The sequence below is a fragment of the Pezoporus flaviventris genome, unplaced genomic scaffold, assembly GCF_033815535.1.
Source record: "Pezoporus flaviventris isolate CSIRO_AGI_PZ_B2104156 unplaced genomic scaffold, CSIRO_AGI_Pfla_v1 ptg000037l, whole genome shotgun sequence".
Taxonomy (NCBI): domain Eukaryota; kingdom Metazoa; phylum Chordata; class Aves; order Psittaciformes; family Psittacidae; genus Pezoporus; species Pezoporus flaviventris.
In genome coordinates, this window is record NW_026892585.1 from 11,150,978 (window position 1) to 11,166,027 (window position 15,050).

The 15,050-nt window shown below is 38.8% G+C and overlaps 1 protein-coding gene across 5 annotated transcripts in view; it reads right to left on the reverse strand.

Annotated features, from left to right (window-relative positions):
* POU6F2 (POU class 6 homeobox 2) overlaps positions 1 to 15,050 on the reverse strand; it is a 303,185-nt gene that overhangs the window by 236,893 nt on the left and 51,242 nt on the right. For all 5 annotated transcript variants that reach the window (XR_009745363.1, XM_061464688.1, XM_061464687.1 and 2 more), the window contains exon 2: positions 13,286 to 13,457. Coding sequence is in view for 4 of the 5 variants with exons in the window: in XM_061464688.1 (XP_061320672.1) it covers positions 13,286 to 13,457 (172 nt within the window). In the remaining variant the exon portion in view is untranslated. The remainder of the gene's footprint in view (positions 1 to 13,285; positions 13,458 to 15,050) is intronic.

The window sequence follows — 15,050 nt, forward strand, 5'->3', positions numbered from 1 at the left end:
CCTATTTGAGCTGATAAATTTGCGATTCAAAATTCAGAGCTGACTCCAGCTGAGTCTCTCAGCAGTGGCTCCTTTTTAAGAGGGGTTAAACAGCCTCATATCCCTTTGGTTTCAATGGGAGATGAAGATGTCTGCCCCCCCATGTTACATGGTCCCTGTATAGGCTGTATACTAAAGCCTGTCTCATGTACCGATACACTCGTAACGCAATCCAGTCTTTATTTTTGTTGCTTAAATCAAAGTCGTCAGAAATGAGGAAAAGTTTTACTCCATCCCACCTTTCTGTACCTCTCCCTGTCAGATCCTCATACTCCTTGTTAGCAAAAAGAGGGGTGTAATGCCAAGACAAGAGGTGGCAAGATCCAGCTGACATTAAAATAATATGTACTATGAAAGAAATCCTCAGAAGTTTCATTCATGACTTCCAATAGAGATGCCAAAAAAGGCTTCCTAAAGCACCAGTCTTATTTTCTTTCCTGAAAAGCTAGAAGCCTGCACAAGCAAAGTGACTGCACATTTTAAACAGATCCAGTACCTTTCTTGGGACTTGACTTAGGCAGCTGGAATTGATGAGATCTAAACTCTGCTCTCCCTCATCTTTGGGGGACCCACACTCAATTCTTTTACGACAGCGATGGGAAAATAAATACAGCTTATGGCCCACCTATTTCAGTTAGGGTTTTGAGTAAAGGATGGCTTGACAGGCAGTTTCCTTATTATCATTTAAGTTCTTGGTCCGCTGCAACAGTGTTTTCCAACATAGGGTGTGCAAAACAACCCATTGGGGTGCAGAAATAAATTATTTTGTACCCCAATAAAGTTAAAGCTATTTTTAAAATTGTGTTTATTTCCTCTTCATCTCATCCTGTAATATCTATTTTCTGTGTATGCTTTACGGTGTACATATTACTACAGCAGATATATATATCATTTATAAATATATAGGGAGTACATGCTCAAAAGCTGGTTACTGATACAGGCTTGCAAATGGTGACCACTGCTTTACAGATGTTATGTTTTACTTGAGAACACTGTCACACCAAATTTTACTAGGATTAATAAATTGCTTTGCAAATGCCATCTCTAGTAATTAGTGCTTTCATCACTATCCTAAGCGCTGTGAAAACGCTCACCAAAAGAACTCCTTTGGCCATCACGTCATTGTCTTCCTTCCTTTACGAGTCTCCAAAACACAGAACTACCACCCCTCCATTCTCTGAAGAAGTTACCTTGTATTCTGGCACGAAATGTGCTGTTCATGTTTGCAGAGTAGAAAGGAGAGGGAAGAAACTGGAAATATGTTCTCAGGCAGCACACATTATCACAACTTGGATTTCCGAAAGAAGATGCTCCAAACAGCTGCCCACACAAAACTAAATGGGATACAAATAGGGCTCAAAACACACATGGAAATTCAAAGAACTCCTGTGATGTATCATTTAAAATATATCACTAGATTTACATCTACATTTAAGAGCCATCTCTAGATAAGCCTACTGGTGCTGTACTATTTTAGTCTGTAGTTAGGTATCCCTACATAAGCTGTTGAAATTATTCCTTTTATATTGATATTATGCTGAATCCAGCCTCTTAAATCTTTACCCAAACAAAACGTCCAAGGATGAAATGACCAGTGAGGGAAATCCTGACGAGTCCAAGATTTACCCCTGGAACTCCTGACCATCCCACCTGCAAATGGGAAAAGGGGGGGTGAATGCATTTTAAGGTTATATTAAGACAACACCATTTGGAACAGTGAACTGTTCAAAATATTTGCTAAATAATAAAGTGTGTGCTGTTTTAAGCAAAGTTGCTTTTTTTCTTTAAAAATATTTTTAATGTTTCAACAGTGTATTACTAAATAAACTGACAAAACATCTCAGAACTAACAATTTTAATGCCTTCTAATCACACAAATCAGCACAAGATTTTTGTACTTGTGCATGACCTTCTTCAAATTACCCCCCCATTTTGGCTGAATCAGAATGAGTGTGGGCTATTTGATAAAAAACACTAAGTGTGTGAAATGAGGGGCCCTCATCGCTTCTGCCAGACTCCTCTTGACAGAATGATGATAGAAGCGTCACATCCCTGGGAGAGTAAATGCAAACTGACAAGAGATGAGCCTTTAGATGTTGAATATAATCTTGAATTGTGCTTGAAGTGTCTTATTATCTTGTCTTTTGATGTCTGAAGGGGTGGCTCATTGTTAGAAAAAGGAAAGCCCTTGCACATCTTTGCCATCTTTAAAAATTGTTTGGCCTTTAACAACTGCTTTTCCAACTAATGTCCATTTCTCCTGACAATAAATATGGCAGGTCGTCAGCTAGTGACAAATAATTTACTTTACATACCAAGCTTTTATGGGTTTTGAGAGCTCATGTAGAATCATATTTTAAAAAGCAGTAGGCAATTAGCGCTATTACAAATGTTAAGATGGCTGCGTGCATGGAGTTTGCTGTTTAGTTATTTGTTACCGCTGCCTTTCTGTTTTAAAGTCCTGTCTCCAGCATTCAGACTGCTGTTAAAGTTCATTATTTATCGTTGACTAAAAGTAGTCAATGAAAAATAAAGAGCAAGAAGCAATTTTCTTCTACTCTAAAAAAAAAAAAGCAAGCACTATTATAGATACACTACGTACGTAATGCATAAAATCATATTTATTAATCATAACAAATCAATATCAGGAGTAGTACAGCACAGTTTACCTGTATTGCAGACTCTTGCAATCACATCACTGTTTTTTCCACCTTCAAGCAGCCGACTTTTTCCTTTTCCCCTCAAACTTAAAAGTTTAATGACAAATCAGATCAATATGATTCCTTAGCAACTAAATCACAGGCACACTAGTTTTTCCTGTCACAGCACCAGTTGTGCTAAAGCAGTCAAGTTCTTTTTTCAGGTCTCCGTCACTCTGAGAATCCATAAGAATTCTCAAATGGATCATAAACTGTTACAGGGTTCAGGTTATTGTATCATTATAAAAACGTATTGATACAGTACAGATGACAAGACATGCAGCTCTTGTGCTAGTCTATTACAACCATCTGAATACCACAAGAAATATCAGATATAAACAAAATAAAACAGTCAGCAGTAAGCTGTCTTTTAGGGAAACCATTTCTTTTTTTTTAAAGTGTTTTAACCTGGTGTCAGATACAGCAGTTACAGGAACCCACAGAGAAGAAACTACAAAACCAGAAGAATGGGTTATTAAAAATAAATAATCAAAAACCTGACTAGAGTCTGGAGATTTAATTTCTTTATAATTTTTAAAAGAAATCTTTGCAAGAAAAGACCCGATTCTGATCCTCCTAATAAACATGAATGTTCTGCTCCTGAGTTTTCAGAGTATAAACCAAAACCTCCCCTCCACCTCCCTCCCAGGACAGCCCCATTGCCAGCGCTAGGAGGACACACCATGTGTTGTGACACATCACAGGGGTCTGCTGCCACATTCAAGCCTGAAACATGTAAACTGCTGTTCAAAACACAGAAGCCATCATTGCACACAGATGAGAGATTGGTGCGAGAGAAAGGCTCAGCCCCCAAACTCAATCCCTTGAAGGCCCAGGGTCACAAGCCGGTGTCCCGCGAATCCAAAGTTGCTCATTGAGTAGGACATCTCATCTGAGTAACCCTCTGCATCATCTGGTCCTGCTCTTATTCATTGCCTCATAAAAGCAGAGGGATGTGGGGGCTGGGGGAGAGGGAGCAGGACCAGCTGATTGAAAGATTTTTTTTTCTCCTGTCAGCAAGTGTTATGAGAAGGTTCACTGTGCTGTATCCATGCCGTTAAAATCAGGAGACTCTGAAAGCAATGCATCAAACCCATCAGCAACAGAGACACACAAGAGTTCCCTCTGCACTCTTCATATCGGGGGGGGGGAACGGGACATACACACAACTCAAATGACTTATGCAGAAGCTTCTCTTGCTGGATGTTATAATTACAATTACCGTACTTATGAAATAGAGTATTTTCAATAAATAGAAAAAAATATTTTTAAAATACTCTTATTTTTTTTTCTTTCTTCCAGTTGTAAATTTCATTTTCCCTTCAGAGAGATTTGTGTCTTGCAGTCCCAAATATTTATGATTTCAGACAAGGAAGCATAAGAAAGGAGGAGAAATATCCAGCCTGTACATTTACAGTCACCTTTGAGCTCATCTGTGCCTATCTAATCCCCTCCCCCATTTTAATCACTGCTGATTTTTGTTTCAGTAGTAACTACCATTTATAGTGCTTAATTATTTTGAATGCCTAATCATGATAATCCATCCTACCTGTCCCAGAAACCTCCCCTAAGAACTTCTCTGCCTTTATTGGAAGGCTTACACAGGTTCCAACACCAGCACATCATCTGTGCCTACACCAGGTCAGATGTTTCCCCTGCCACAGCCACTACCTATTTCCCCATGGCAAAGCAGCAGAGGTGGAGTTGTAGAGCCTTTGCAATACATATGCATACCTGCACAGCATAACAAATCCCCAGTAACCCTGGGACTGGTTCAATAATTCATCTTTTTTAAATATGAAGGCAGCAAAATTATAAAGTGGTTACTCCTTCCTGTCAGCATGTTTGCTTAGCTGATTTTAACTCCAAAACATGGGAAGCTGTAGAGCAGTGACCATGTCAGTGAGGTGGCGGCCACAGACTGGCATGCAAGTACTGACAGGACAAATGCTGTTGAAATCTATGGTCTTCCTACATACATGATGGACAGTCACCTGAGACCTGTCAGATTCCAGCCTCATGTTTATTCAAATCACTGAGCTAACATGACACCTCTACATCACATGAATAAATCCTAATAGTATGCAAAAGAAAACAGAAATACTGCCCCATACTGTATATGCTCAAGAGATTAGACTGAATTCAAATCATCTTTCTTCTTTTCCAGTTAATACTGTGCTATCTCAAGAAATAATTACACATACTTAGTTGTACGGCATATTAAAGTATGCCTTAAGGTATATTAACTGAGAAGCAATTCTGGCTTCTTGATTAAACACAGATTTTAGATCATCCTCTCTGAGGAAGAACCCACCTCCAAACACCAAGCTTCAACCAAAGCAAGGAAACCTAAAGCAGACCTCAAAAGACAAGAAGCAAAATGCATTTCAGTAGATCTGAGCAACAACTGCCCATGCACAGCTGTTTCATTTCCAGCTGTGTGCACACACCAGCAAGCAGCAGAAGAGAGGGAAACAACTCAATGCTAGTTTTTAAAGAAGTAACCAATTGGTACACTTCTGTAGCGAATACTGCTCTTAATATAAGAAAACCTTTTTTTTTTTGCACAAAAATTTAATCTTCTAAGAATTGTTTCAGGACTTCTAATTGCAATAACATAATTTATATCATATTCCAGTCACACTGGTTGATAATATATACAAAATGTACATTTAACTTTCGCAATCACTTCCAAGTACCATGACTGCTTTATTTTCTGATACATAGCATTTTCCTTAAGTCAACTTCAAACTCCTCAGCAATTATCATTTACCCTTCTGAAAAGAAAGGACAACCAACAAGAAAAACAAAGCTCCTGCTCATCCAACAACTCTTCTTGCATTTACTAAAATAAAAAGAGAAATCCAAGCTAGTTTTAGGAATAGACAAGCAGTAGTTTAGTGTTAAACACTTTTTAGAGTGGCAGGGGTGTGGGTTGATTTGGTACATGTAAATATCCCTGGACTATCTAGAGAATGAAGCCAATTTCATTGTGTCTGAAAACAGCAGGGTTTCTTTCGCCAGGCAGGATGAGGTACTATTCTTCTCTAGATGACCTCTGCTTTCAAAGTAAAAGGGCTTAGTCCTGCTTCCCAGAGAATCAAAGCAGTATCACAACATAAAAGAGGACGTGTCACAACACAAATCTTCCTTTGTTTCATACTGATATTGATTTTGATTTTTATATGGCGGAGAAAGAGAAATGAGACTTTACGCTAACAAATATCAAACCATTTCCATGACAAAATAATGTTCCTGGTGAAACCCAGAAATTATGACACATTTAATTTTATTCTGCTTTTGCCCCTGTTCAGCATTAATTTCCTCATTTAGTTGTCATTTTAATGTAACTGCTACTACTGAGCTCATCAGAAATGATTCTGTAACAAGCAAAATAATGTTATTGTGGTAGTGCTAGTGGTAGTCATGTAACGAGTCAGAAAATAAACCATTAATGGAAAAAAAATTATTACACTGAATATGCAATTAAATGAAAGCATAAAAAGCCACAAAACTGATTCACCCATCCTCTGACCTTCTCTCTCCAAATAAAGGGGCCACAGGTGATGGATGCAACAGAAACGGCAGTTTAGCAAGGAAAGAGAATTAAAACAAAGAACCACCCACAAATGCCAGAAAGAACAAAACCCAGGAAGACAACACAACAAGGAAAACCAAGCGCTACATCGGATATTAAAGAGAAAAACGATCCACAGGAGAATGGCAACTGTTACTATGAGCTTCCTACAGCTACCTCTGCCTTTGGATATTTTTAAAAAATTTATTAACCTGACAGCAGGAAACTTTACACATATTGCCCCCTGACAGGGGGCCAGCTTGGTATAAGCACTTGCTATCTCTTTGTTTAGCATAAGGAAATCAAGAGAGGTGTTAAGTGGTGCCATGTGCACATTTGGGCAAACGTAACTTCACCTCCATCTGCCTCACCCTCACATTTCCATGGAGGACTTGCTTAATTGTGTAAAGTCCAATAGAAACACCCAATTCTCCTTCCTTCTCTTTTCTATGTTTGCTTGCTTTTTAATGTGCAAGTGTCTGATCTATTATTAATCTCAAAACACAAACTGGCAAGGATCTCAATCAAAGAAAGTAACAGTTCTTTCACAAATTACCTGTTTACTGTCTAGTAGCCAGCAAGTCCCTTTGAAACAGGCAGCCACTAACATCGCTCTTAAACAAGTTTGTTGGTATTTTGATCGCTTCAAAGACAGGCAGAAGCAAGATTAATTAAAAATGAACTATTTGTCATTCAGTCACACCAATTACATCTTCGGATCTCACTCTTTCTTCCTTCCCTCTGTTAGTTGTTCTGCATCCACATAAAGAAAAATCATTTAAGAAACATACAACATTCACTTAGCTCAAAAGAATTTAGCAAAGTCGTAATTAGAAATTCATGGGAACAAACAATTGTCTTTAAAAAAAGAAAACAAAACAACAAAACTCACAATTAACTTCCTCCTCATTCAAAACAGCTTTTGTTGTTTGTTTGCCTATTTTAAAATAGGCTGTCTCTGCCACAGTTCAGAGACAGCCACAAGAGGGTCCTTTATTTCCATACCAGCAAGGGACTTCATAAGTGGGGCTGCAATATTTGCCCTTCATCAGCCCAATATTGCTTTCACCAAAGGTTAAAGGAGGCAGATTTTACTCTCCTTAGAGTTGGAATATATGTACTACCATCAGTACCACCACTGCCTGAGCTACCTGCAATACCTAAGCACAGCAGGAATGCTGAGCCAGGGATGGATTTTCTGTCTTACCATTGCACTGTGCTTTGTGTTTAAATAGTCATAACATCTTTTTAGGCCTTAATGGGCATTTATTCCCCATTCACAAATGCATCCCCCGCTGACTACATTAAGGACTCTGCCAAGGAGTCAAACAATAAGATTATTCAGAGTAGTTATTCAAGTCCCTAAGTGTTTGCAAACACTTACTTAAAAATCCTCATGTCAAATATATCCTTCATTCACATAGCCAGATCTTCAGATTCTTTCAGAACTTGTTTGTTACTTGAGCAAGACACCACTACATTTTCGAAAATAGATTTACAGGCCTATATAATTATCTGGTTCTGTAAACATGCCATCCATTAATGTTTCTCATTGACACAGTCTTTGTAATGAAATAGTGCTCCTAATCCACAGATTACTTACTCTAATAAAAGTATCACGCATTCAAGCAGTAGCAGGATCAGTGCTACAGCCCCTTACGATGGCATGGATAACCGATAGTGTCTCGGAACAAAGGCTCCACATTGTGGAAATTACTGAATAAGATTATATGAACAGGCAAGAATTTTTATATGCAGGTTAAACCTTTCAAATGTTTGCTGCCTCTAAAAGATGGCTCTGATTTTAATATTGAGACCATTTGGGCCATGAACTTCCCTATTCAAACAAATATCCACTAGTGCTTTAAAATGCAGCAAGAGCAACAAACACGCATTGCTTTGTCACTGAATTTACCAAACCTTATCAAAGTGTTCCTGATGAGCACAGCTCCTACAGGCCTTTAAAATTTGAGGATACAACCAAAACACTGAGAATCAGCCTTAAATACACTGATGAAAGGAAAGCTCTTCGTCAGAAGGCCTTTCTTCCCCCCACAGGCTAGATGCTGTTAATGACGATAACGCAAGCTTCCTCACAGCAACCTAGCAATGACCTCTGCTCTGACCTGCAGAGACCACTGTCTCAAGAGGTAAAAGACAATTTTGTCCTTTATCCTTTGTAACTGAAATGGCTCCAGTGCCATAAATTCTAATCAAGGCAAGTCCAATTTAAAAAATAAAACTAAGAAAGGATAAGGTATGTTCCCTCAAAGAGGGATACAAGGGGTTTTCCTGCAAAACACAGTCAGCTAGGAACAACTTCTGCCCGGTTCTGCTGCAGCATACACGGGTACGCTGACAGAGAAAGACGCATGCAGTTCTGAAACATGGGTAACAATATGGGAAAAGAAAACAAAACCCCAAAGCCAAGGCAGGGCTTTGAAAATAAACCCTTGTTTACAGAAATGTGTGCGGATTCATTTAACTCGCATATCCCCACTTCAAACTTCAAACACACACAGGATGATGAGAAAGGCAAAAAAAACCTGGTAGTGAACCAAACAAAACCACAGTCTTCAGATCCAGTGCAGGAAACCTAAGATTTCATTTTGCTAGAACAAAATCTTGCCAGCAAAAACCATACATATATATATATATAAAATAAAAACAAAAAACAAACCACCCTAAAATATTAAGAGTTAATTTCTTGCTGTCCTGCAATTCTTAAATGGGGAACAGTTGTGTCTCCACAGTTACAGGCTTGGTCTTACATTCACTATATACTTACAGCTTGCTTTATTTCAGCAAGTTTGATGCATAGAACCACAGGGTCAATCTCAAAGAGCAATTTTTAACAATACAGTAAAATTACCTTACCACGCAAATGCATTCCCAGCTTTTCTTATATCACCAGCTAATTAATTATGCCACAAATTACCTGCAATTAAGGATGAATTAAGGATTGGATCTAAATCCAGAAAGCTGACCTCAGTCCACAGAGGCTTTTCTTACTTGGACTAGCCACTTCCCTCCTAAGATTTTTACAGTACAGGGAACTTTATGCAAGACATACCCATGGTGCCTGCACCAACTTTTGAATCCCAACAGTTTAAAATATTACACAGATAAATGTGAGGGGTTTTTCTTTATTACTAAGACTTTTTCAGATCAATACTTCATAAGTTATTCTAATCTTGTTTAAAGACACCATATAAAATGGCAACTTGGATTAATTAACTTCAGATCAGATCCCAGGGTATTCATTCAAGTGAAGCTACTACACAGCATTAACAAACACCAACTTTTCTCTGTAAGAGCCTGGGTTACTACTTCGAAACATATTACGGAGTAAGACAAGTTCAACTGCAAGTGGCACCACCAGGAATGCCAACAGCCAGACTCAGTTTCTCCATTTAAGTACATCATATTATTAAAACAGGAGATTCCACTTCACAAATAATTAACTACAAGATCTCTTGCAAATCTTGGCCTCATATTCTGCCCAGCAAACCAGGATTTCTTTAACTGCAACACTGCAGCTGTGCTATCTCCACACTTCACAAGTGGACTTCGGAGCTAGCGTGTTTCAGAATAGCCCTTTACCAACATTTCACACTTCAGAAAGTATTTTTCACCATGCTTTTTATTCCCTTGTTTTACATGATTTCAGTATCAAAATTCTGTATGCAGGTACACAGATTCCACACATAGTCCACTGGCAGAAATGTACCAGTGGAGGATTAGAGATGCAAACCCTCAGGCGACAGGACAGCCTTTTCTTCATAAGAATCCAAACCAAACACCACCAGTAGGAGATAGCAAGGAGGCAAACAAGCAGCAAGTACAACCCCTCTAACCACAGCTGTTCCTTCCGTCACTCACAGGTGACAACTACACTGCAGTGCCAAAGTGCATTTTCCCAGACACTTGTGCACCAGTTTCAAGGGGTGTTTCTGATTATCAGGAATTTACACAGCACGCGCTGGTATTTCTGAGACCCAAGGAGCTGCAGCTTTCACTTGCTTCATCACTGACAGCAAAGCACCCAGAAGAGAAACACCGTTTACTATGTATCTTCTCAAGCCACAAGAAGTACAATTAAGTGTATTCCTGCCCTTTCCTGATCTGTAGCAGGGACCACTGTTGAAAAGGTGCCATTCTTACGGTTTAGGGCTATCTGCTACCAAACAGAAAATAAATGCCTACTGTTTCTGTGGTACGCAGTGAAATACCAAACCAAGGAACTCTCAGAAAAAGGAGGTTGATTTTAGGAAAAGGCAGAGGTGAGCAAAGCGGTCCTTGCAGAAATAAACCCATCTATCAAGACAACCTAGGCAGAATGGTGAGAAAGCAGCTCTTCATATATAATCATTCAACTCTGTTCATCTATATGAAAATAAGACTGGTGAAATACTGCTAACATCAACAAGACACTCAAATGCTGGTCCTCCATCCCAGCTAAATCAGGGCATCATTTTCACAATTTCTGCAAAAGACATGAAAGCAGCAGCGTAGAAAAACTTTGTTCTCAGTGGACCTGTCTCCTCCCTTGACTCCCTAAAATGCTCCACCCTCTTCTGCTAAACAGATTTTGGGCAAATTCTCACACAGCATGTATTAAATGGTATTGGTGAAAGGAAAACTATTATTTCTGATCACATGAAAGAAAGTTGGAGAAAACAGTCCGTCTCTGTGCCATCACATCAGTAAGTCCACAAACAATTTCATTTCAGAGACTGCAAAACCCCAAAGTATGCATTCCTGTTTAATGCTATGAGTAGTATGATAAAAAGAAACAGCCACAGAATAATCAAATAAATATCAAAGCTGTGAACATTATACTTACTTTCAATGTTTACTGCAAATCTACCTTAAGAGATTCATCTGTGACATAAAGACTAATCGTCTTGATTTTATATCTGCTCAGTTTGATCCTCAAATGTATCAAAAAGCCCCACTGTCCTTTCTTTTATGTTCTCAAAGTTACTAAAATTAACTTGAGGAGGGCTGCTGCTCAAAGGTCTGTAGCATCCATCATAATTGTAACAGACCCTCGATAAACGGTACATAAGTTCATACTGAGGCAGTTGAACTATTTCACGTACTTTTGTTTACTTGGAAACCTCTTTTTAGCAGTGTAAGAATCAGACAAGGAAACCTCTTACCCTCACCAACAGAAACAACACAATAGATTAATTTGTAGCTTTTTCATTAGTGCTTTTAGGGACATAAATAACATTTGCAGTTCAGAAGGAGACAAGATATTGTTGCACATCATTTCTGTACCCCACACGGCAACTCTAATGAAAAGTGTCTGTATATTTCACTATCACGGAGGAGCATCCAACTGACAAAGCCTCAAAAAATATCCTCCCTTTTATTACAAGACTTGCCCAACCTAAGAACAGACAGACATTTCACTGCCCTCAGATTAAAAAGTCTGGCTTTTGTTTTGTACTTGCCTTGCTGTCTTTAACAGATGCACCCTGAATATCTGAGCAAATTAAATACATAAAAACACAGCTGAGGATATTCATACTACTCCAGACAACTAATAGCCCTCTGAATTTTAGACATTACAATCCTTTCCTGGGTGAAATAAGCTAAAACAATTATTCTATGTTTTTTGAACCTTTAAAGTGCTAATGGAAATCATGCTTCCCATGGAAACAAAGATTACTAAGAGGGTGCTTAAAAATAGATGCGATATTCAGTAACGGTCATTACTGTAGTCCAGAAATTAAGTTTTAGGATTTTTAAATTATTACCATTCTTCCATTTCTTCATTGAAATTGTTTAATAAAATATTTTTGTGCCATATCTTTGAGAAAGAACATGCTCTTAACCACTTTAAAAGAAAATTGCATGTATTGTTTTGTTTAGAAAAGATCTTGCAGCTCTTCCTGAGCTGGAATATTGAAATCTAAACATTGTTACAGATTTCCTTATAGACTACAAAACTAAAACTTGAATCTTAGAAAAGGGGCTCTCACTCTCTGTCCCTTAAAGCTGCATTCCCTTTAAGCAAGACCTTTTTCCCTTTAAAAAAGACCTTTTTCCCTTTAACTTCCACCTAGAGGATCATGTAAAATAAGGAAATGCTCTGTTTCTATTAAGGTTTATCTCAAGCCACAACTGGAAATAATTAAAAGGAACTCCTTCAGGAGAGCAGTCCCTCTAAACCCAAAATGTCATTGTGTACCACATAGCGCTGCTCAGACATCTATCAACATCTATCACTCAAGCACACGCCTCAACAGCCCTGCTCCCTTTTCTGATTAGAGATCAGAGTTGCTTGAGTTGGCTTACAGGGTGTCATCCGTTTGAATGACAGATGTCTGTGTTGGAGTGCCACTCTTGCTGCTTTTGTTTTGATTGGGAAAGGCTGCACTTATCTAGTACAATTTAGACTACTAAAAAATAAATTCAAAATCCAAAAGGTAATTTCTCTTTGCAGAGGCTTCAGGAGAAATATTTCATTTCTAATTTAAATTCCAAAAACATTAGCTCCATGTGCAGTACCCTTCATAGCCTTTGTTTACTCAGTACAGAGTGTTTTCTATGGGAATGTTTCAGCTCTCTTCAGCCAGCTTTATCTTCACCATATAAAATGATAACTTTGCACTTTAATCCAGCCTTAGAACAAGCTGGAAGCATAAAACACATCAGCATGTGTTTTTTACATGCAAAAGCGAACCTAAAACGTCTGCAACTTGCATAAAATAAGTTCATTGTTGACAAAAGTTTTCAGGGCTGACACTGTCATTCTGGTAGCCAGTTGCAATGGGAGCAGAGGGCTGTATGCCCGCACGCTCCAAGCTACTCCTTCGTACTTAGAACAAAATTGAGCGAACAAGGAAAGCGGAGGGGGGGGGGGGGGGGGGGGGGGGGGAAAGAGGGAGAGAGCAGGGAGAGATTGCTCTTCCGGACAACATGGTAGCAGTGAAATGAAATACCTAGACAGACTTACCGAAGAGCTTGCTGGGAGTGTCCTCGCTGTCATTTGATTCCACAGGCGCAAGCAGGGGCTCATTCAGCTCGTTGTCTGAAGTAGCTGCCTTGTCCTCACCTCTCAACTCTGCATTCATTTCACTCTGCAGTGACAGCAAGGGCTTACTGACTTGTCCAGCTATCATTGGATCCTAGGATGGGGGAGAAAAAAAAAGTGAGGGGAAAAAAAAAGTGGCAGCTTTGGTGTGCGTATAGTCTCTGTTCCACTCCCTCCCTCTCACACACACACTCACTCTCTCTCTCTCTTATCTCTGGCTGCTCCTGCTGTTATTGCTGGCTGCAGTCAAGTGAAGAGCTATTACAGATCCAATGAGTTTTCCATTACTCCCCACCCTATTAAAGCTCAACTAGCATGTGAGAGATTCAGGATGCTTTGGAGAAAAACTTCTATAAAAGCAACATAACCAACACAGCTTTAATTATGGGATGTGCTTTTTTGCGTGTATGTTTTTTTTACACCTCACCCTGTCCTTAACGTAGTAAGGAAAGAAATTCCTGTATGCTCCAAAGCCATGGAAGAGGAACGCTCCACAGTGATTTAAAGAGGCATCCTCAGCTGTACAACATTAATAGAATCAAATACAGAGTTTCCAGCATTCCATTAAAATATGCAGCAGCAAACAGGCATTGCATCACATACATTCAACAGAGATACACAGATTTCTTTTAACTATTCCTGCCTTTGGGATACTATGCTCCCAAAGTCCGTAAGCACACACAAACGCAGTCTTTTCCTTTTGAAAATAAAAAGAAAATCACACAGAATGCATGTTTTAAAAGAAGATAAATGAGGGAAAATACTTACACACACAGTTTGCAATTATTCTTGTGTTTGCAACATAATATCCCCCATAAAACATTAGACTTGTATATACATTGAAAATTTGTTCCTTGCTGGTTTGGATCTGTTTTATCTTCTGCTCATTGAGGACATTTGGGGGTCAGGCATTATTTCCAAGCACACTCTATTATTCCATTTGCAAATTAATAGGCATAATATCATGACAGCTCCAAAACCAGCGTGAAAAAAAGAGGAAACTAAAAAAAATAAATAAAAAAATGAGAAGGAACAAGTGACCTTGTTGCGCTCTCTGGCAGCTATTTATTGCAAAGTTCATGCCTAAATGGCTCTTATGCAGAGAACAGGTGACCAGCGAGCAAGTAGGTTGGTTAGCATGTTCCCTCTGTCCCGTCCTCACATTGGTCAATGTTTGCCTATGGGTTTTTTAATGTATTCATGTCTGAAAAGTGAATTTGATATGACACATGATAATCTATGAAAATGTTAATCAATACAAATAGTTTAAGCTGTCATCAAATGCACTTCTTTAGTCAATACTCGTATCGCTGAAAACAATGTCACTGTCACCAGGGCTTAATTTGCACAGCACTTAAATATTGGACTCTGTGCATCAATGCACTCCTCTTCAAATACTGTAGGTAAACACATTTTCTCCCTATTTAAGGCTGAAGCACTCAGCACGCATTTAGCTGAGCCGAATCCTCCCTTTTGAATACCTTGATAGGTCCACTGGAGGGCAAAATTAATACTTAATTGAATCTCACAGTCATCAAAATAATCAATACTTTTTTATTATTTATTCTTTACAGTCTGTTGACTGTTTCAAACCTCTGAGGGAATGGTGGAAAGGATTCATGGCTTTGAAACACTGTCATTTAACAAGGTAATTTTCAGTGGGGCATTAGGGGTTGTGAAACATATA